The 23,203-nt window shown below is 32.7% G+C and overlaps 3 protein-coding genes across 8 annotated transcripts; 2 read left to right on the top strand and 1 right to left on the bottom strand.

The window, feature by feature from the left end:
* The first annotated feature begins 5,890 nt into the window (after nt 1-5,890).
* Nucleotides 5,891-9,385, top strand: LOC124928188 (TORTIFOLIA1-like protein 4). Its single transcript, XM_047468717.1, has 4 exons — nt 5,891-6,900; nt 6,976-7,081; nt 8,124-8,698; nt 8,801-9,385. Exons 1-4 carry the CDS (start codon nt 6,085-6,087, stop codon nt 9,230-9,232), a joined length of 1,929 nt encoding a protein of 642 aa, XP_047324673.1. The 5' UTR covers nt 5,891-6,084; the 3' UTR covers nt 9,233-9,385.
* Nucleotides 9,386-11,543: 2,158 nt separating this feature from the next.
* LOC124923938 (glycosyltransferase family 92 protein RCOM_0530710-like) lies at nt 11,544-13,731 on the top strand. The gene has a single exon (XM_047463942.1). It carries the CDS (start codon nt 11,743-11,745, stop codon nt 13,549-13,551), a length of 1,809 nt encoding a protein of 602 aa, XP_047319898.1. The 5' UTR covers nt 11,544-11,742; the 3' UTR covers nt 13,552-13,731.
* Nucleotides 13,603-19,964, bottom strand: LOC124923936 (disease resistance protein RPV1-like). 6 transcript variants are annotated; one of them, XR_007098278.1, is made up of 8 exons: nt 19,595-19,964; nt 19,011-19,241; nt 17,786-18,914; nt 17,345-17,695; nt 15,570-17,156; nt 14,390-15,186; nt 14,005-14,061; nt 13,603-13,855 (listed from the first exon to the last, which is right to left on the bottom strand). XR_007098278.1 is itself a non-coding variant. In XM_047463941.1 (6 exons), the coding sequence occupies exons 1-6, from the start codon at nt 19,849-19,851 to the stop codon at nt 14,677-14,679; spliced, it is 4,065 nt and encodes a 1,354-aa protein (XP_047319897.1). In that variant the 5' UTR covers nt 19,852-19,964; the 3' UTR covers nt 14,169-14,676. The 6 variants fall into 6 exon arrangements, 1 of the variants encoding a protein (XP_047319897.1); XR_007098277.1 differs by lacking the exon at nt 14,005-14,061 and having other exon boundaries at nt 14,380-15,186; XR_007098279.1 differs by lacking the exon at nt 14,005-14,061 and having other exon boundaries at nt 13,603-13,852; nt 14,380-15,186.
* Between the last annotated feature and the right edge of the window lie 3,239 nt (nt 19,965-23,203).

The following is a 23,203-nucleotide window of genomic DNA, read 5'->3' as shown; positions in this document are numbered from 1 at the left end:
TTACATTCATTTAAAGTATTTAAGTAAAATAGAACCCGTAAACTTTGATTCACGAAAATTAACACTAATATAAACACCACCTACTATTACCCATAGTTTAAAAAAAATGAATAATGATGAATGGATTAGTAATAGTCCTATAAGTTGGTGAAGATGATGATGAGGTAGCAATATATAGCATAGGATTCCAAAATGAATTGCATATTCAAATTAATTCTTAATTTGTTGCCAGTTAGAATTATAGTTTACTAGCCGTTGGTCTTCGGCAATGCATGCATGTGATATAGTGAATCACACAAGATGATTGATGATATATTTATCTATGTATTGCCATGTTATGTTAATTCATTAATTAATAATTAATTAGTTAGTTAGTTTGTTTGAGTGATCATCATTAGAGATAAATTAATAAAAGTGTCGAATAATTCTAACTGGCTTGTTTGTTTGTTTGTTTGCTTGCTTATTTGGACATATATATATGTATATTAATTATTATGTTATATTGATAACAACAACACAATGTATAATGATCCAAACATACCCTAATATTTCTCTATCAAACTTATGAATCAATGCAGGATGCCTCACATGTACCCTAACTTATTATCCATTTTTTTTAAAGAAACATTAATTCATAAATATTAACTATTTCTTTCCATTTTATTCTTATCTGGATACTATTCCAAAAACAATGTAATAGTATTTTCCATTTTTCTCTATACATTTAAACAAATCAATTAAATTGAATAATGTCTACATATATGCATGTTCCTTCCTTATCTAAACAATTGTACAATATTTGTCTCAATTCAAGATTTTTTATTGTCACTCAAAAATTAGATTATATTTTCAGTTTTCTTATATATATATATATATATATATATAACTTCTTTTAGAAAAAAGAAGAGAAGTTGATTAGACATGAGATCTGGTGGTGTGATGGAGGAAGACTGGGATTGAGATTCCCAACCAATAGTAGGTACATGATAGCTAGTTATACCCATTCTTTCCCATCATATATATCAACCATTAATTTTTATTTTTTACTTTTATAAAGAAAATAAAAAATTATAAACTATTTAAATAACTGAATCAAACAACATTTTAATTCTTTCATGTATTTATATATATAACATAATTTAATTTATTAATCAAAATATTATATATTTTAAATTATTATTTTTATCAATATAATAAAAAAAATGTGATTACAAATGGGTTAAATACATGACCCACAAACACACATAACCATTTAACCATGTATAAAACTGGTCGTTCGATGAGTTTGGAGAGCTTTCCCAAAGTAACCTCATTTTCAATTTAACTTCCCAAACTAGCCTCATTTGTTCAATCTTTTCCAAACTAGCATTTTTACTATTCAAAACTCGACTTAACTCGGTATATATATATATATATATTAATATAATAAATTATTATTAAATATATATTATATATTTAATTATTGAAATTATTATTTTTTATAATACAATAAATATTATCATCACCTTTATAAAGAATTAATATAGGTGGTTTCTTTACCAATTATTTGTTACAGTTCCTTATAACATTTCATGTATTATCATTTTAAAACATTTTCATTCAAATTTTTATTTATTAAGTTTTCTTTTCTTATCAAATATTTATTATAAATTATTTAGTTTTTTTTCTCTTCACACACTTTTTCAGTGTAAAAATAATAAAAAAAATTATTTTATTGTCGCTCGGTAAAGATTGTTGCAGAAAGTTATGAAATGACAACCCAATAACAAATTTTGAATATACAACACAATGAAAAACATTGAATATACGACACAATAAAAATTTTTGAATATACAATAAAAAAAATTATGAATTGAAAATACAATACAATTTCTTTTTCTAAATTGCAAGTGTATGAAGAGACAAAAAAAAATTAAAAAAATTAAATAATTTATAATAAATATTTGGTAAGATAAAACTTAATAAATAAAAATTTGGATGAAAATGTTTTAAAATAATAATATAGGAAATGTTAGAAAGAAACCCTATAATAATTGGTAAAGAAACATCTTATATTAATTATTTATAAAGGGTTTTGATAATATTATATTATTAAAAATAATAATTTAAATAATTAAATATATAATATATTTAATAATAAGTTATTATATTAATAAAATAAATAAATATATATATATATATATATATATATATATATATATATATATATATATATAACTCGAGTTTGAATAGTAAAATATGCTAGTTTAGGAAGATGGAACAAATGAGGCTAGTTTGGGAAGTTGAATTGAAAATGAGGCTACTTTGAGAAAATTTTCATGGAACCCAAGACCTCTCAAAGAGGTTAGAGATTTATCCACATCTTGTTGGCATTAATCTAGAAGATGAAATTATATATCAATAATAGTGATAATGGAAGAAATTTGAGGGAATGAATAGAATAAATGACGAGATATCATCTCATTGCTCATTAGTTAAAAAAAATAAAAAGTGTGAGGAAAGAGAAAAGTGATAGAAATTATTTTATTTTTTTCGATCAATAATATTGTGCCACGTCATTTTCTCACTCTTTCTCACACCAAAATTTTTTCCCTAATTTTTTCTCATAAATCAATAAATTTTAAATATTTTTATCAAAACAATGATCACCTCATCAAAATTATCGCTCATCATTAATATTTTTCTCTCAATTTTAAATAACCATATTTAAAAAATAAATATGATAAAATATAAATAATAGTCGTATTGTATTATGAGTGTACACAATAGATAACCCACATAAAATACAACCAAACTAACTATTTAGGAACAACATTGAAAATATAATGAAAACATTCTCACTAATGAACAAACCTAACATAAGATATAATATTTATGAATTCGGAGATATTTAAAAAAATTAATGAGTTTATCGAATACTACCATTGATTTTTTCTAAGATCGATTTTTTATAAGAGATATTTCATCTCGTCGTAATAATAAACGCGTTGTTCAGTCCCAATTACTGAAACATCATACATTTTTTTTTGAGCCAAATGGTAAAATGTTCGATATATTATTGTTAGAAAAAATTAAAATTGATTTTAAAAAAATCTTATTAAGTATTAGAGTTTGTTCTAATGTTATTTATAACCTGAATTATTTGAAAAGAATGATTGATGATAAATTTGAGGAAGTATAGAATATTTTTGGTAAATTTTTTTTAAAAGGTATTGATATATAATAAAAAAAAAATTTAATAATTTAAAATAAACGAATATTTTAATATTTTTTTAATGAATTGAGTAATATGACGAATGAGAGGAGAAATGAAAATATGTTTTTTCGATTTGGATTAATTATTTAAATAACTCAAACCACTCAAACATCATTTTATTATATCTCGTTCAGTCAAATCACTCAATTCACTAATTAAAATATTAAAATATTATATATTTTAAATTATTATTTTTTATTTTATTATATATACCATATATACCTTTTAAGTCCTCTACCAAAAAAAAATCTCACTTCACAAAATCAACACTAATAATTTTTTCTCCATTTTCAAGTTATTCAAATAACTTAGTCCAACAAGCACTAAATTTTGTTTTATTTTTTTTTATAAAAAAAACTTAAATAATAGTAATATATACAATAATAAGTTAGGTGACATATTTGATCATCGGTCTAGTAGTTTCGCTAGTCGAATTAGATATGGAAGGAGATTAAATATTATGAAAACTTCGTCTCATAATGGAGTTTTACTTTTGGTAGGACGCAAACAAGTGTCATCGTCTGAAATGACATTAAGCGTTGGTAAGATATGGATAGTTTCTATGTGGGACATTGCTAAAAGTTGTTCGCTAAGATGATTTTATATAATGTTTTTTGGGAAAAACTTTGGGAGTCAAAGATTTCATCCAAGATCTCGTTTTTTGGATGAAGCGTTATTAATGGTGAAATTCTAATAAATAATATGTGCATGAAAAATGTTGTACCATGGCTAATCGTTATCGTATGTGTCAAAAGAGGTTAAATTGTCAAATCACTTATTTTTGCATTGTTGAGGCCGTGACTAGTATTTTAAGTCTTTTGTAGAGTATTACTAAGATTCATTGGGTGATGCCCGAGTCTTTAGATAGTTTATATAAAGTTTGAATTGATGCGACTGATATGACATATCTACATATTTGGGTTATCATCCCAATTATTCTTTGGTGGATTAACTAGTTGGAGAGAATACTATTATTATGAATGTTTTCTGAGTTCGTTTCAAGAAGTCAGTAGAGTCTGTCGGGGAAGTTAATCGTTTTTTTCAAAAAATTACGAGCTCAATAATTTATTAAATATTGTTTTTTCTTATTTTTTATTTGTTATTTTAATGTCATACTTCATCGTTTTTTTTTCATTTTTAATATATATAGATATTTTTCAAAATAAAATAATAATAATATTAATAATAAATTAAGTGAATGGATGAAATAGAATAAAATGATATTATATTAAAATTATTTAAAAATCACACCCTAAAATCTAAGTAAATTTTGACATTCATAATAAATTTAAATGAATAATAATATAGAAAATGATAACCACATCTAAGGGGTCAATAGTTGTGTTTAATGATAAAATATAATATATAGTGTGCACATGTGAAGTTAAGATAAATGTTAAAGTGATTGGGTGGGGGTAAAACAGAGGAAGATTACGTTAGCTTGTGAATTTTGATATTAACAATATATATATATATATATATTATTAAATATTAAAATTAATAAAGATATATACACTCATACATATATATTAATAATGAACAAGTAAATTGAATGAATGGGTAGATGCATAATCACGTGATGGACTGTGCCGTCTTGTTAAAGTGATATAAATACATATATATTATCATCATCATTCACCCTAGCTTTCTCCTTCTTCACATGCACCACATTTCTTTTATCCACATATTACAATTACCATTTAAACACTTTTATTTCAATTAAATTACTTTAACCCATTAAAATAATTATGCTAAATTTCAAAAATAATAATAATACAAATTCATTAAAATTGGACTTGAGTGAGCTAGCTAGTTATTAGTGTAAGTACTTTATAAACTAGACAAGTATTTATATCTTCTTACCCATACCCATGATTCTCTTTTGTCATACTATTGAACAATTTTGAATAAAGTAGCAAGTCAAATCAAAACCTTTTTACATAAATTCAAATAAATAATTTTATTACATACATATTAAAATTTACATTAACCAAGTTGTTTCAATTCAGACTTTATTTTAAATGTGCATTATAAAATCAAATTTATGTGTTCTAAAAATAACTCTAATAGAAAAAATAAATTGACACCATATTAATTATAAACAACTCACTATTTAATAGTATTAGATTACGTACAAGTACAATCTAATATTGAAGTGGGGATATCAAAAAGCTTGTTTCTCAAATGATTTATCTCTATCTAAATTTACATATATTACCAAATAGACATTATTTTTGTGTCGGTTTATTTCTAAACTTTTGTCATTGTCATTGTACCATCAAGGCAAAATAAAACAAATCCTAAATAAAATAAAACATTTATTTTTCTCTTGAAGCCCTTTTTGTTGACTATCTCCCCCACTTAAATGAAAATATCCATAGTTTTTTTTGTAATAAATTTTAATTAATTAATACTATTCCAAGAAACTATACAAGTGATTGGGTTAGTGTTTTCCTTTTTTAACTTCTTATATACTATATGAGTGGGTGTGTCATATTTTATGAAATAAATAAAATAAATAATTTTCTTACTTAATTATCATTTACAGGGTGTTAATTGTTTATTTGAAAACCATTTATATGTTGTTTTTTTTTTAACTACTGTTATTCCATCGTGCTTAAGTTTCCGAGAATCATAGAAGAAGAAGAAGAAAGAAACCATGAGACTGATCAAGTTATTAAATTAATGGTGGATTTCTCTCTCTAAAACTCTTTCTTCTTCTATAAGAAGAAGAGTTCTCATTATCGACATTTTCCAAAAAATTCAGAATCCAATCTCATTTCCATGGTGATTCTGCATACTGCTTGATCCTAAAGCTTACTGCTAAAATGTCTTTCTCTAGAGGTTCTCCGCAGAATGGAAATGGTTCCAACAATACTGATCTGAAACAGAGAGTATTCGCCTGTCTCAATAAGCTCTCCGATAGGGATACACTCGCCGTCGCTTCTGCCGAGCTCGATTCCATCGCGAAGACACTTCCACAAGAGGCGTTCTCTCCATTTATCAGTTGTTTATCATCCACCGATTCGTCGGAGAAATCGCCGGTCCGGCGACAATGCGTCCGCCTCCTTGGTCTCATGTCATCCGCACACGGAGACGCACTTTCTCCACACGTATCCAAGATGCTCTCAGCAGTTGTTCGCCGCTTGCGCGATTCCGATTCCGCCGTACGCGCGGCCTGCGTAGAAGCTGTAGGTTCGATGGCGTCGCAAATCACGAGGCCGCCGTTCTCTTCCTTTATGAAACCGCTGGTGGAAGCGGTTTTGCACGAGCAGGATCAGAACTCGCAGGTCGGTTCGGCACTATGCTTAGCGACGGCAATCGAATCGGCGCCGGATCCGGAGCCGGCGCAATTGCAGAAGCTGTTGTTGAAGCTATTGAAGCTAGTGAAGAGCGAAAGCTTCAAGGCGAAGGCATCGCTTCTGTGGCTGATTGGCATAACCGTCAGCGTCGGTGGTGCCGGAAACCGTAATGCGGTGAATGGATTAGTGCATTGTTTGGTTGAGTTCTTGAGCAGCGATGATTGGGGAACAAGGAAGGCTGCGGCAGAGGCGTTGGGGAAATTGGCGATTGCAGAGAAAGGTCTATCGTCGGATATCAAATCATCCTGTTTATCTTCTCTTGAGAACCGACGCTTTGACAAGGTCTTTTCATTTTTCATTTTTCTCTATTTAATAATAAATAAACAAATAATAATGTTTTCTACAATGATCGATCAGGTGAAGGTGGTTCGAGAAACAATGAATCGTACATTGGAGATGTGGAAAGAGATCCCTGAAACAAACGACGACGGCGGCGGCGTCGCCGGCGGTGGTGTTTCTAAAGGTAACAAAAGTAAATTTCTTCTGGTTAGTGTTCTTCATCGGAGAAGAAGATAAAATATGCCCTTGAACTTTCATTAAACTTAAAAATAGGAAAGAAAACATGAAGAGATTAAATTTAAGGCCCCATTTTTCTATTTGGGGGTGATGGGTGGTATTCTTGTTTTAAGTTCCCCATAGAAATGTAAAACATTGTTTGCTTGTTGACATTTGGCAATTCCCATTATCATAGCTCAGACCGCATTTACTCGAAACAAAAATAAATAAATACATTATTATTATTATTATTATTATGACATTTGTTGTAAGAGTAATAATAATGTGCTTCTATTACAAGTCTAGCTATAATCTTCCCTCTGGGATATTCTTTTCTTTTGTTTTCATGTGTTAGGTGACAGAATTGATTGCTTAGTTACAGATTCTCATCAGAAGCTTGTATTATTTATTTAAATAATCCTATTAGTTGGGACAAAAATTTCCTTCCTTGTGTCTGGTTTGATCTTCTTTCATTCGAATGGCTTAGGTCCAAATAATTTTGTTAGATATATTTTGGTAGATGATGATGATCAGTATATTGTAGATTGGATAGTAGTCTCAAAGAAATGGTTGATTTAGGGTTATTGGGATTAAAAGAGTAAATATATTTTAGTTAAGATTTGAATTATGATGAAATAATAATACCTTAATCTAACAAGTCCCCGGAGCTCCAGTTTTGATGAGGAACAATGTAGTGTCAAGACTTTGTCTGTGCTAAATTTGGCATCATACACACTGCTACTTATTTGATGCCAAATTATGATCCTGTTGTATATGTTAACGGTTTCTTGTAATACCCAAGTCAAACAAAATCATTTCAATGATCGAGCATTAATGTTTCGCCCATTCTTGTTAGTATTCATGGGTTTCTTCTGTGTGTGTGTGTGTGTCCAGCAGCATGGGTAAATGGGTATATTTTTTCACAAAGATATAATAAGTAAATCTTTAGTCTTTACTACTACTACTACTGTCATGTTTTTTAAACTTCATTACTTTTATTGGAGGAACAGATGAGAGTGGAAATGGAAGTAGGCCTCATCCTCCCACGCCATCAAATGGCAGTCGCGAAGAATCTCCCAAACCAAAGACATCTCCTCCGATGCCTTCATCTAATAATAATAAGAAGAAGAATTCATCAACGCCTACAACTATTACCCGAAAGAGCAGCCCTCCTACTCCTAAAACAAATAGTGATGATAAGAGATCAGGGTCATCCTCCATCTTCAACAATCTTCTTTACCAAACAACAGAATCATCCCCCAATTGGAATGTTGCAATTTCTGAAAAAGGAGTCCCAGGTGGTTTGGCAGATACAAAAGGGAATGCAAAACAAGCGGCGGTGGTGGTGGACACTAATGCTACGGATGAAAAGACGCGAAGTAGATTCAGATCTTCGCGTGTGGTACCATTATTCAATGACGATTTCATGATTGTGGGCAATACTGGTGGTGATGAGTCAGAGATGAAGAAGAACCATAAGGGGGTGGAGGAGGAGGAGGAGGAAGAAGAGGAGGATCTGAGTTTAATACGCAGACAACTTCTTCAGATAGAAGACCAACAATCCAGTCTCCTACACCTTTTGCAGGTACAACAATAACACACACACAGACACACAATCTCTTGCATTTGATGTTTATTATTTGACTTAAATCTTGCAAAAGGCTGAACTAATAATATTTGGGTGTAGAGGTTTATTGGGAGCTCTCAGAATGGAATAGAGTCTCTGGAAACGCGAGTAAATGGAATAGAGAAAGCTTTGGATGAAATATCTCGAGCAGGTGTAGGTGTAGGTGCAGGGAGACGACTTGTTCCGCTTCCCTCCAGTAGTACATGTTGCTCGATACCTGGAGCAGAGTTTCTAACTCCCAGATATTGGCGAAGAAGTGAATCCTCCTCCCATTTAACTACAACAAACTTATCCTACTCCTCTGGGAGGAGAATACTTAATCATCAGCAAGAGGAGGAGGAGGAGGAAGAGCAAATGACAGAAATTCTTAAGCAGCAGTGCCAAAACAACAAGGGTGGTATGAGTTGTGGTGATAATCGGAGGAAGGATTTAAGGACGAGATTAGAATCATCACAGTTAGCTGGTAAAAACTCCAAACAAGATTCAAGATGATGATGATGAATGATGGATGGAGGCTATCCAAAGAAGGTAGTAAGTAACATTTCTATTCTTATTAATTAATGATTAAATCTGTAGTAGATGATGATGATATTTTGATTGTATCAGGTTAAAATGAAATATATTTTTATCTGATCTTTCTGCCTACATTTTATTTTTCCAACTTTATTATTATTATTATTATTATTATTATTGTACAGGGAGAAGAAATACATTCTCTTTTTGGTTTAAAAGAAAACAACATTTGTGTGTAAAGTCTCTTGCCTTTTTCCCCGTTGATACAAGACAGGGATGCAGCTGCTGTTTGTTTGTAATATGAAAAATGTATTTGGAGAAGATAAATTGACAACCAACCAAGAAGAAGATTAGTAGCCGAATATTTATTCTAGAACTTTCTGAAAATCTCTTATTTTTCTTAGAAATCTAACATCAATGGTAAGGATTAATAGTTGGCTTATTGGGAAAGATATAGATGAAAATAAGTTTTGAGAATTGAGAAAAGGACACTGCGAAACAACAAGGTATTTCAATTCAATAAAGGAGAGCGAGCAAGAAAAAGAAATACATTACATTGTTCGTTTCAAGGATTTGCGACTCGTATTATTTCGGTTTTACGAGTTTACATGCTAACGAAGTTCCCAAAACACATGGAAGCCAATACAGACAGATTGTTGACAATAAAAAGTAAGTTAACGGCCCGCCTAATCGTTTGTTTAGTGGGCCTCATGGACAGCCTTTACCCTATAACAGCCAGGTTCAATTCTCTCGTGTTTTCTTCTCGCATGTGCATTAATTATTATTATAGAATAAAGAAAAATAAAACAGAGAGACACCAGTTTATTCTTCTAACAAATCCATGAAGCATTTTGACCTAATTTAAGCTCTTTCTCAATTTTCTGTAGACACATTATTGTTGGGGAAGAATATATAATGATAAATTAATGGATCAACTTCTTCTAACATTGCTTTTGTTGAAAGAAATAATAATGGTTAAACTTGTTCTTTTCTTCATTAAAAAAAAAGGTTCACAATTAGGAGAATAAATAAGCTGTAAAGGCCCCCTTTTTGAAAGCTATTTAATTTACTTATTTAAATGCACAATTATTCTCAACCGCGAATCTCTCAATCTTTAGTTCTATACTCAATCAATTCTTATATAATTAAATAAACTTTGACAACCAAAATTAATAATATTATTAAAAAATAATAACAATAAGAAGCCGCCAGGTGGTAATAGTAGGTAGAGAATTGATATGGAAAAGTGATTGGACGGAAAAAAGAAAATTAACGATCAACAATTATCATCCCCACCGGGCCACCCCCAACAAATTTTGCTTTTTTCTTACCAAAAAAATAAACATAAGTGAACAGCTGATCAACTAGCTTCAACAATTTGTCGCTACGTACCATTCTAATTATTTGGATTTTTCTACTTTCAATATTACAGTTTTTACTTTTTTTTTTTTATATATTTTTCTCTCTTTAAATATAAATGTAAATAATAAATGTCTCCCAAATAAATTCAAATAATTGGAATTTTTCCACGTATTAGAGAGACAGATTTTCCTACCTAATTACGTAGAGTGTCAAACACGCATACACATGTGACCAAATTATAATAAAAATAATAATTCCCCCCTCCTCCACCCTCAAAGGAAGTTTCTTTTCACTTTTTTCTATTAATTAAAGATTCCCTTATTCCATTTTAAAAAATAAAATAAAATAAAAAAAGAAGAAGAAGGCTTGTTTACTTGATTAACCAATAATAAATAATATTCTTTTTATCTTATATAAACCTCCACTAGATAGTAAATAATTAATCTGACCAAATAATGTGAATGGTCGGAGGAGGACTGTTTGATTATTAATATTATTATTATTATTAATTCAGTCCAATGAATAGGAACCCAATCCAACCCATACAAACCTCCACCTTTCTTTTTCTATAATAATAATAATAATAAAGGTTAAGGTTATAATATAATAACACCAACCAAAACTCACTCTCACACTCAATCAGAACGCGTCATTCACACGTTCCGAATATAACTCAATGCCCTCACCCACGCGAAGACGACAAAAAGACAGTCAGTTACCGTTGCTCAACTCTTGTCTTTACTTACTATTTTTTGATTGTTTACAGCGTCTGAACTTCACGCGCTCCACAGTAACCTGTTAAAGATAAAAATAAGACAGTCTTCATCGTCGTCTTTCTACTAGAAGAAAACAGAACAACACAGCACATCGATCAATTCACGCGTTCCCTTTCTCTCTCTCTCTCTCTCTCTCGCCCCGTCCACCATCGATGACCTTTCTCTCTTCTTCTTCTTAACTTATTCTCTCTCCTCTCCTCTCCTCCCGACATAAATAACAGTTTCCAGAAGAAAGAACAAACGGGGGTGGGTTAGTACTTACAATACAAGCAGCTTCCGCTCCAAAGAATCAAACTTTTTTATTATTTGTTTGTACAGAGGAGAAGAAGAAGAAGAAGAAGAAGATCTTTAATGGAGTCCGATCAAAGACGTAGGAGAAAACGGATGGGAAGAAGTCTGTCTGTTTCTTCTTCCTCCTCTTCTTCGAGTTACTTATCAGTAAGATCTTTAATCTTATGCCTAAGCTTCCTCATCTTCCTCTACCTGCTCTCTACTCAAATCCCAGTTGCTCGTTCTGCTTTCCGACCAGTTCTTAAAGCTTCCTCTTTTCCCCTCTTATCTACCACTTCTTCTTCTTCTTCTTCTATTCCATTACAACATATCTCTTCCTCTTCCTCTTCCTCTACCATTCATCCCCAATTCCAAATCCAAGATCGAGTCTTGTTTCCTGATCACGTCCTCTTAATCATAGCATACGTCGGAAACAACCACCCGGACCTGGACGACCTGGAGTGTATTTATTATTATTATAAGGATCTGGTGGTTTCCGGTCATGAGATTGAAACGAAACCTGTCATTTCATCTGATGTATATGAACAGAATCAATATATCGTAAGATGTCCATTGCCGCCCACCAACTTCTCCTCTATTGTGAATTTGAATAAACGGGGAGGACGAATTTACGATCGTAGCTTGCCCAGAACTAGCTTGAAGCTTCATTCATGGGAGACTCTAGCTTATGCAGCCGCTTTGGATGGGAATACGGCTGTAGTATTAGTGAAAGGCCTCAATCTTCGGTCGGATAGACAATCCGACCCGAGGCAGTTCACTTGTCATTTCGGCGTAAAAGAGAAAGAGACATCTATTCTCACCACAAGAGCGATTTCGGCTGCTCAAGAGGTTATCAGGTGTTCACTTCCACGTTCAATTCAGATGAATCCAAACAAGGCAGAGGGAATTCGTGTCACGATTGGGACGAAAGTTCGTGCTCGTCTTCATTCCAAGACGGAGAATCGGGTTCTCGTTCCTTCTGTGGCAAAGATTTTGAATCCCAAGGTTGTGATGGAGAAGAAGAAGAGTAACAAATATGAGCTTTGTGTTTGTACGATGGCGTGGAATCAAGCTTCTGCTCTTCGAGAATGGATCGTTTACCATTCGTGGCTTGGAGTCGAGAGATGGTTTATATACGACAATAATAGTAACGATGGTACAAAGGATGTGATCGAAGAGCTCGCCAATTACAATGTCAGCCGCCATGTTTGGCCTTGGATCAAGACTCAAGAAGCAGGGTTCTCGCACTGTGCCATTAGAGCCAGAACCGAATGCAATTGGGTTGGATTCTTTGACGTTGACGAGTTTTTCTACTTCCCAACCAACGAGGACGGTTACAGAAACATGGGTCAGGATTCTTTAAGGAATTTGGTTTCGAATTTCTCAACAACAAACGTTGCGGAAATAAGAACGAGTTGTCATAGCTTTGGACCATCCGGGCTGAATTCAGCTCCATCGAAGGGTGTGACGGTTGGTTACACTTGTAGACTGCAGAGTCCCGAGAGACACAAATCCATCGTTCGACCTGAGGCACTGGACGCCACTCTTCTGAACGTGATTCATCACTTTCGTTTGAGAAATGGATTCGAGAGTGTGAATTTGCCTCAGAGTAGAGCTTTGATTAACCACTATAAGTACCAAGTATGGGATAGTTTCAAGGCAAAGTTTTTCAGGAGAGTTGCGACTTATGTTGCGGATTGGCAAGAGAATCAAAATGAAGGGTCCAAGGATAGAGCACCTGGGTTAGGGACGGAGGCTATTGAGCCACCAAACTGGTCTTTACAGTTCTGTGAGGTTTGGGATACAGGTCTTAGAGACTTCATTTTGAGTAATATGGCTGATTCCTTTAGTGGGTTGCTTCCATGGGAGGAGAGTAATCTATTATTGTAAGTATACCACAATCATATGGAAAGAAAAAAAAAAAAAAAAAAAAAGGGGTCATCTAGGAAGATAAGTTAGCCATTCTTTCTTTTGCATAGATTTCGTTTACATTCTTTGTTTCCTGTAGATTATTTTTTTGAATAGATGGAATTTGTGGAACAAATATATGAATGATTGATTCTTTCTGAAGTTGTTTCTTTGAATGTTTGATTGGAGAAAACAAAGGTTTAAAGGCCAAGAGGCACTCACCTGGTTAGAAGTTATGAAGTCTGTAATGATATACTTCCTCAACTGCCATCCATGTCTTCTTCTGCTGCATAAACAGAACAATGTTTTAAATTAGAGCTATGCAGTTTCAGATATAATAGTTTATGTTGTAAAGATCAACAATCCAATTAAACAACAGGTGTGAATTGAATATCTGATAAGTGAACTATCTTAACACAATAACCTAAACATCACCTTTCGTGCATTCGGCTTAAGATCTTCTAGAGCTATAATACTATAAGAGTTCTTGAGCTGTAGAAAATATGCTTCAGAATCTAACATAACTGTGGTGTGTAATACTAGGAAAGAAAATACTCAAAAACAGTTCATCTAAATCTACATTTGAAGAGTTTGTGTAATCATGGATAAAAAAAAAAATACATTTGTTTTCATCTTTGAAATAAACACTGAAGAATCATTTTGCTTCTTCCCTTCAATCATTCATCTCCTTCCATCACATGGAGATTTGCATCATTTGAAGATCGTCAAATTCAGGTGAAATTTAATCGAAATCTATTTTTACTTTTTTTCAAGAGTCTTTCCTCTAGTCATGATGTGCCATGAAAATACCTTCAGATACCTTTATTGCAAGTAATCTCTAGACCATCTTTATCTCTTCATTCACTGTTCTTTTGTTCGTTGAGCCTTCATCTTGGGGAATCAAGTCCTCATATTTCAATCTTGATCTTCTCAATCTTTGTGCACCTCTATTGGGTTCATCTCCTTTTCCATTTCTTTCATTCCTCCATCCACTTGTTGATTCCTTATTCCTTTTGTTCTTATTTATTTTCCCTGTTCACAATTTAGAGTGTTTCACTTCTTGATCTAGTCTTGATTTCATATGCGTGCGAGTCATCATCATCAAGTTCACTCGGAGGAAGACTGTAAGAAGTTGACTAGCCTCTTGGACACAGACTGTTGGCTCTCGTCCAAGAATCGCTCATCTCCAATGTGATAATCATCGCCCTCGAAAACCAATTTAATCGCGCATCCTTTCAGCTCAACCCCCTGGGCAGGCGGAGGATTCTTTAAAACTACGTCTATCTTGTCGCCGTCTATCAACATGGAGACTAATGGGCTGTACATAAGATATTTGTATATACATAAATGATCTTTGTCCAACTCCTTAGGCACTCTGAATTCCAATGTCTTGGTGAATACTGGCCCAATGTTTACTCTCACAATTCTTGCCAAAATGCCTGGTATCACCGGGAGATCGTGAATCAGCTGCTCTTGCTTAACGCACACAATAACTGCTATGATAATTGCTTTGATCGGGTTGTTGTGCTTCTTCGTGAAGTTAATCACTTCCGGACCGAACCAACTTGGGATTTCACACCCGGGAATACTCAAGTGCTCTAAGTTGTTCATAATTGTCTGCATTTTAATAATTCGTTCACAAGCTAGCATCAAATTTGCATTTTTAGACAGGAAATCAAGGGGTGGATGATAATGAGAACCTACGGAAATAATTTCTTTTCAAAATCTTTATAAGTGTATGTTTGAAGCATGTATTTATGAAATTGGGAAGAAAAGGAACTCTATTTTTTTTTGGGAGAAAGAATAGAAACAATGAGAAAATATGAAAAAAATGTCCAAGAATATGCTATTGTTCAAAATGGAATCTGGAGCAAAGTAGGAAACTCCTTCCAAAATAAGTCAATAATTGAGGTATTGATCCATCAAGAATGATGATGAAGTGAAGAAAAAAATTATATGGGTAACTAATTTCCATTCAAAGTGTTTTCAATTGTTCGTACCTTGTTGAGTTTTTCCTTGACAACTGACCATGATGCCTTGCAACAAACCATATACAACCTTCTCAACGACTTTAAACATTCAAGGCCTGGAATATTCTCCAGCTTACCGCAGTTTGTAAAGTTCAATAGACTTAAATACTCCAGATTCGAAAGATCAGAGATGTGTTCCAACATGGTACAATTGGATGCGTCAATTTCCTCAAGACTGGAAGGAAGTGGTGGGAGAGATTTGATCCCTTTACAGTGTGGAATGAGAAACTTCTTGAGAAAACCAAGTCCTTTAAGGCTAGAAGGAAGACTACAGATACCATAATTGTGACCCAAATTCAGAATCTCTAACCTGGATAGACTCTCGAAATCGTCTGGAATTCCACCTACTAAATTACAAGAACGGGCATTAAATTCTTCCAATTTACAAAGTTTTGAGAAAGATGAAGGTAGAACTGCTTCCTTGGCATTCTTTGCCTGTTCACTGTAAGGCTTCTTTCCCATTTTCAAAACAATCAAGTTCGTTAACATCCCAAACTTTTCAGGCAGCTCTGAGACTGCAGTGTTCTCCATCAGAAAATTGTGTAGAGATCTCATGTTTACAATTGAACCCGGGAGTTTTATGAGGTTCGTACATTGATTCAGTCTCAGCATGCTAAGATTTTCTAACTTCCCAATAGATTCTGGCAGCTCTTTAAGTTCTGTGCTCTCAATGCGCAAAGTCTTAAGGCTAAGTATATTGCCAATTGACTCCGGCAATGTCCTAAGATGTTTCGACTTCAGTATTTCGAGTTTCACAAGGGATTTCAGCCTGCCAATCTCATCTGGGAGGTTCGTGATTGGCGTGCCGTTTAGCTCAAGACTCTCGAGAGAGCCGAACATTTCGATTGAGGAAGGTAAAGCCTTGAGAAGAATGCAGTCTCCGGCCGAGAGTTGTTTTAGGTAGGATAAAGAGCCAATAGAAAAGGGAATCTCTCTCAATAGAGTACCGTTTAGGGATAAGTTCATCAACGATCTGAGGTTGCCAATGGAATCAGGGATGTCAGTCAGGGAAGCACACCACGTTAGGTTTAGTTTCTCGAGATTTTCTAAACCTTCAATAGATTGAGGTATTTTTTTCACTGCAGAGCCGTTAAGATCAAATTCCTTCAAGGAAGAAAGGTGCCCGAGACAAATAGGGAGTTCTCCGAGAAACTTGCAACGCGAAAGGTCGAGTTTTTCAAGCTTCACAAGGTGGAATATGGAGTCGGGCAATTTCTTTATGGCGGTTCTGTCAAGAAGAAGCTCTTTTAAGGAAGTCATCATGCCTAAATCCTTGGGCAGTTGTTCAAATTTCGAACAGCCAGATAGAATGAGGACCTCGAGATTCCTCAAACCGGATACTACCTTGCATGGGAATAATTCAACGAGGCTAGTGCAATCGCTTAGATTCAAATAGCGCAACAATCTTGTAGTCTCCATGGATATATGGATCGTCGATAGATTATAGCAACGTTCGAGAATGACTTTCTCCAATGAAGTATTCTGCATAGATAAGCCTTGGATACTTGTAAGGTGGTAGCAACCGTAAAGGTTCAGGACCTTCAGGTTCTTTGCAACCTGAAAAATACAAATACGCATATTTTGTTTTCAACTTTTTTTCAATACCAATAAAGCAAAATATTACACTATAATGATAAAAGTAATTTGTATACCAAATTAAGCAACAAAAATCACACTAATCTATAAACATGATTCAGAGAAAAAAAAACGATGAGAATTTCCCATGAAGCAGTTTAATGATATACCTCGCTATTCCAGCGGAGACTATCTATCTTGCTTTCTAGGAGATGAAGAACGGTAAGTTCCCGTGGGAAAAAACTTGGCGGAAGATAGTTTAAAGGGCAACCTCTCCATTTAAGCCATCTTACTCTTGGAGGTAAATCTCCTTTCAGTTTGACATTGTTATTGATATGAAGCAGTCTCAAGTTGACCATAGACTTGAGCTTTTTGGCATTGACAAGCATTAATCCTTCTTCTTCCTTGGGACCTAGAAAGAATTCCTGTAAGAAGGTCAAGCAGGAGGAGGGGGCGACACTGATGCTTGAGATGTTCTTCTTCATGAAGTCTAGAACGATACATTGAAGGTTTTCCATGCCCTGAAACCGAGCCATTCAGAGTAAGCTTGCATGGCTAGGCTAAGAAGATAAAAAAACAAAAATATATGTTGACTAGGAGAAAAAAAATACCATCATCCCATTATCAATAACATTCATAATTTGACATGGATCCCACAGTCTAGTTCTGCATATTGAAAGATCTGGGTCTTCTTCTTGAACTATTTGTCTTCCCATGTCCCTAATCTGATCGTGCATTACCAAAATGTCTCTATAGTCTACCTTCACAAGAGACCTCACTATCAAGGTGTTAATACCAGTCAAGCCACTGAAACCACAGCCTTCGAAGATGTTAATTGCCTCGTCTCTCGTTATTTCAAGGCCAACAAGAAAACAAGCAATATCAAGGAATATGCACTTCGTTTGGTCGTCAAGCCCATCAAAACTTATCTTTAAGACATCCTGAAGACCGTTTGGACGAATCTTCTTCAGCTTTTCAACTGCATCTTTCCATTCTTCAACACTTCTTTTGTCATACAGGAAAGAACCAAATACTTCTAATGCCAGTGGTAATCCTCTAGCAAGAGACACAATTTCGTCACATAGTTTCTGAAAACTTCCTGGTGGCTTTTCTTGTCTTAGCGCATGATAACTGAGAAGTTTCAGTGATTCAAAGTCTGTCAGTTCTGTAACCTGGTGGATGGCATCTGCAAAACACTGCTGAAGGACATCTTTGTCTCTGGAGGTAATTAAGATTTTGCTGCCTGAGAATAGCCATTTCTTGGCAACCAAAGTGGTGAGCTGACTAGAATCATCAATATCATCTAGAACAATGAAAACCCGTTTACCATGGAAAGTGGCGAAAGCCTCTTCCATTCTAGCATCGGCATCATCTGGAAGGGAGTCCTTTTGATCGGAAAGATCAAGAAGAAGCGTTTTCTGAAGAGATATGAGGCCATCTTTTCGTTGAAAAGTTTCTCTAACATTGGAAATGAAACTATAGGAATCAAAGGAACTGATAACTTTATTGTAGATTGCTTTGGCAAGGGTTGTCTTGCCAATCCCTCCCATTCCAACTAATCCAATGATCTTTATGCTGCTCGATTTAATTTCTAACAACCGCATCACTTTCTCCATAGGAGATGTCAGTCCAACGGAGTAAGGTGCCACCACCATTGGACTTTTGCTTATCTCACTTAAAACCCTTTTAACCAAACACTGAGTCAGATGTTTCAGCTCTGACTGATCAGGTTCATGATCACTGCCAAAAAAAGATGGTTATAAACAAAATTCATTACTAAATTTGATTAATTCATCTAAAGGAGATAGAATCATAAGAGTTAGCGGCGATACTTACTTTTTCCGGAGAACCCAGCCACTAATTCCACCGGCATACGTCATTGCTTTCCTCCACCTCTGGATCTTTTCCGGTTCATGCTTTCCTTCGAGATCATTGAAATCATTCGCAAACGTGCCATTCTGGCGGCGAACGTCAGAAGGGTCAACTTTGTAGAACACAGGAAGAATGAGGATGCCACAGTCCCGGATCGTCGACAGCTCCTCAAGGCACCATCCCGAAGAGGCATACCTGAGACCAAATTAAAGATTATGATCCTCATACTACTTACTTGATACTACTCGATCTATAAGAGTTATAGCTTATGAAAACACGATTCATTGCATTTGCGCAGCATGATGACTTGTACTGGATTGGCTCATTACGGCATAATCTCAAGTCATGGACAAGAGTTAGTTAGGTGTGGTAGAGGCACTGGCTTCTTCTAATTGGATAAAATGGTGAAGTATAATCGCAGTGGCTTCTGTATGTTAGTAGTATCGAGATCGAAATTTGAACAGTTCTGATAATCGTTATTCCATAATTATGTGATAGTACTTAATTAGACTTAGTAGAGGTAGGTTACAGTCAAAATTCGGTCGTACCTTGGAGAGATGATGGTGATAGCAGCAGCCGATTCTTCAATGGCGGTCAATAGGCTCGGTGCGATCGGGTCTCCCTGATTCATCCCCTCGTTATCGAGGAAGACTCGGACGCCGCAATCAACCAGATCTTTAAAAAGCTTAGTCGTGAATTCAATTCGTGTATCCTCTCCCCTGAAGCTCAAGAAGACATCCCACCGGCGCCTATGCCGCGTTATCGGCATCGACGTCGGTTGCTCGCCATAACTATCTTCCATCATTTGCTCGTCACAAAATCTCTTTCTGTTCAACCTTTTTCTTCGTCTGCAAGGGAGAATGATGAAACTTTTTCTACCATTGATTTGCTTATGTGTAGAGAGTAGAGTACAAACAAAGAAGAAGAAAGAAGAAGAAGAAGAAGAAGATCGAACGTTTTTAAAAAATAAAAAATCTCAGTGACAGTAGTAAACAGTTTGAATTGGATGGAGCTTTATTTTTTATACATTAGTCCTTATCTTTTTCTATTTACATTTTGGTCCCTAGAGTATTAACTTGTTTATAAGTAATCCTAAAGTCACGATTCAAGATGAACAGTGTATTTATCAAGCGCTTTTGCAGGTATAATCCATTGACCCAATTATACTTAAATATAAATATTGTCAGTAAAGGTTATTACTTATTCAGACAAGCAATTAATAAACAAATTGAAACCGATGATCATCTAATTAATTAATTAATTATTCAAAGGAATAAAAGTCAGACCTGTAATTAATTTTTTTTAATTACTTATGTTTCCATCACAATTGTTTAATGGGTACAAAATAATATCCATTTGACTTAGAGTGTTAGTTTAATCACAAGTTGAAGGTCTTGATTGAAAGAGTTCTTTTAAAAAAATTCACACAAAACTGAATATATTTTCAGCTATATTCTCATTAACCATATTAATTAATTTATTAATCAAAGTTAAAATACCTTCTAATTTTTTATTTAAAAAATAATTTTTTATTATATATTAATATCTTTACAAAAATTTATTCAAATAAACTTTTGTTTTTATTCAAATGAACTAAATTTGAACAAGTCTAATGTATAAAAATACTACACAATATTCTGTGTAAAGGAATGTTATAATTACTTCATCCTATCATATGACATTTCTTATATATTATGTCATTTTGGTCAATCAACACCTCATAAATATTCTTTTAGCAAAAATCTTAAAACATTCTATTTAAAAGTCAACAATATGGGTTAACAAAATAAAAAAAATATGTCAGTGACAGAAGTAAACATTTTGAATTGGACGGAGCTTTATTTGTTATAGACAAGTCCTTATCTTTTCTATTTACGTTTTAGTCCCTAAAGAATTAAATTGTTTATAAAAAATCCTAAAGTTAACCGTGTATTTCTTTTCTTTTTTTTTTTTAATTAAAAGAGAATTAATATGACCCTCCAAACTCTTCTAGATGAAATCAAACTCGTAACATTTTGATAATTTAAATCGATTATTACCCTGAGTTAACTTGGCATGTTTTTCAATAAAAATTTTACCGATAATTTGCGTCCATTGACCTAATTATAATTAAATACAAAAATTGTCAGCAAAGGTTATTGAGACAAGCAATTAATAAAAAAAGATGCAACCGGATTCATCATCTAATTAATTAATTCTCTTAATTACTTATGTTTCCATCACAATTGTTTGATGGGTATAAAATAATATCCATTTGCCTAGTGAGAGTGTTAGTTTAATCACAAGTTGAAGTTCTTGATTGATTGAGTTTCTTATAAATAAATTCAAACAAAACTCAATATATTTTCATTTATCTTTTCATATTCTTTAATTTATTTTTAACATTATTTAATTAAAAAATCAAAAATAAATAAATGAAAGTCATTAATTAAAACTAGACAAACAAACTAAAAATTTATTAATTGTAACAATCAAATCACATTACAAACACGAATTACAATGAACAAATACTATAATCTAAAATATTACTTATTTTATTAATCTAAAATACCTTCTAACTTTTTATTAAAAATTAATTTTTTATTATATATTAATATCTTTAAAAAATATTATTCAATAAACTTTTGTTTTTATTCAAATTAACTAAATTTGAACAAGTCTAATGAATAGAATACGAACAATATTTTGTATAAAGGAATGTTAGAATTACCTCATCATACAAATATGTCTCAAACAAACATTTCTTATAATATTATGTTATTTTGGTCAATCAACACCTCATAAATATTCTTTTAGCAAAAAAAAAACACTTCTTAATTCTTGACTGAAAACATTCTATTTAAAAGTCAACAATATGGGCTAACTGAATTTTCACCGCTGAGAAGAAAGCTCAGACAATGCAAATAGTAAAAAAAACTCAAAATAATTTGATTTCCTACATAAAATTAAAATGATTTTTTATATAGTTCTTATTTTTCATTAAGTCCATGAACTCGTTTTTACATTAATTTAGTTACCCACTTCTAACATACGGTCAATATTGAAAAAATATATATGGCTTATAATCTTATCATTCTTTTGAAATCAGTTTTATAGAATAAAAATGATTTGAATATATTCAGGGACAAATTTATATTAGCGCTTGGATAGGTACCAAAAAATATATATTATTTTTTCACAATAAAAAGGTGGCATAACTACATTTGTACAATTTAATTCATTATTTATTTATTAATTCATAAAAAAATTAAAATATAAATTTATACACTATTCATAATTTTCTGTTATTTTTTTAAACACATTCTAATTTTTTTAAAGTTCACCCAATTCGAATTTCTAAATCGTTTCTGGATATATTGATGCTTATTTGACCTAACTTATTGCATTTAATTAAAAGTTGAATAAATAAAAAAAGCCTCAATTTGAGGTACACAAATGGAAAAGAAGGTGAATAAATAAAAAAAGCCTCAATTTGAGGTACACAAATGGAAAAGAAGGTGATTGAATTTAATCTTGGCATTTATATATTTAGGAGGCCTACTAAAATTTTCTAATAAATTTCTACAAATATTTTTTACTCATAAACTATAAGTTGAATAACAAAAAGTTAGAATGGTTTTATATTAGATAAACATAAAAAAAAAATCACCACTTTTAACTTATAATTAAAATATGACTTTTGACTTATAATTAAAACATGACTTTTGACTTATAACTAAAACACGACATTCTTTGAACTGTTGCTACCTAAGAGGGAGAGTTAGAGTCTATACACAACAAATGAATTAAATTATACATCTTATCACAAAATGAAAATAAAGTAATTACTATCATTATTAAAGAGTTAACTACTAAATGGTATTTATTTTCCAACAAGAGTGTTTCATTATAGGCCCAGTTTCTTAAAAACATGAATACACTTTATTTATTTAGGTTTTAGATCTCATTATAGATGATAATAGGTAATTTGTATATCTAATATTCGTGGTATTCAATGCTTAGATTCAAATATTTTAAATTGAATTCGATGTCGGAATTGAACATAAGAAAGAGGGGATAAGGTACCTGATCGAGTACGGAATCAGAGACGAAGAGTGTGCGAAACCCAATTTCCTACTATATTAATATTAAAAATATAATATTTTTTTTATTAAGCA

This window comes from Impatiens glandulifera, chromosome 2 (assembly GCF_907164915.1).
Source record: "Impatiens glandulifera chromosome 2, dImpGla2.1, whole genome shotgun sequence".
Classification (NCBI taxonomy): Eukaryota; Viridiplantae; Streptophyta; class Magnoliopsida; order Ericales; family Balsaminaceae; genus Impatiens; species Impatiens glandulifera.
This window is presented reverse-complemented; position numbering and strand designations above follow the sequence as displayed.

What these genes read in the sequence shown, in the direction of transcription:
- LOC124928188 (XM_047468717.1), top strand. Translation starts at nt 6,085, where the DNA reads ATGTCTTTCTCTAGAGGTTCTCCGCAGAATGGAAATGGTTCCAACAAT. An exon ending in AGAACCGACGCTTTGACAAG is followed by an intron (nt 6,901 to 6,975) that starts GTCTTTTCATTT and finishes ATGATCGATCAG; the next exon opens with GTGAAGGTGGTTCGAGAAAC. An exon ending in CGGCGGTGGTGTTTCTAAAG is followed by an intron (nt 7,082 to 8,123) that starts GTAACAAAAGTA and finishes TTGGAGGAACAG; the next exon opens with ATGAGAGTGGAAATGGAAGT.
- LOC124923938 (XM_047463942.1), top strand. Translation starts at nt 11,743, where the DNA reads ATGGAGTCCGATCAAAGACGTAGGAGAAAACGGATGGGAAGAAGTCTG.
- LOC124923936 (XM_047463941.1), bottom strand. Translation starts at nt 19,851, where the DNA reads ATGATGGAAGATAGTTATGGCGAGCAACCGACGTCGATGCCGATAACG. An exon ending in ATCACCATCATCTCTCCAAG is followed by an intron (nt 19,242 to 19,594) that starts GTACGACCGAAT and finishes ATTTGGTCTCAG; the next exon opens with GTATGCCTCTTCGGGATGGT. An exon ending in TCAAGGAAAAACTCAACAAG is followed by an intron (nt 15,187 to 15,569) that starts GTACGAACAATT and finishes ATTAAAATGCAG; the next exon opens with ACAATTATGAACAACTTAGA.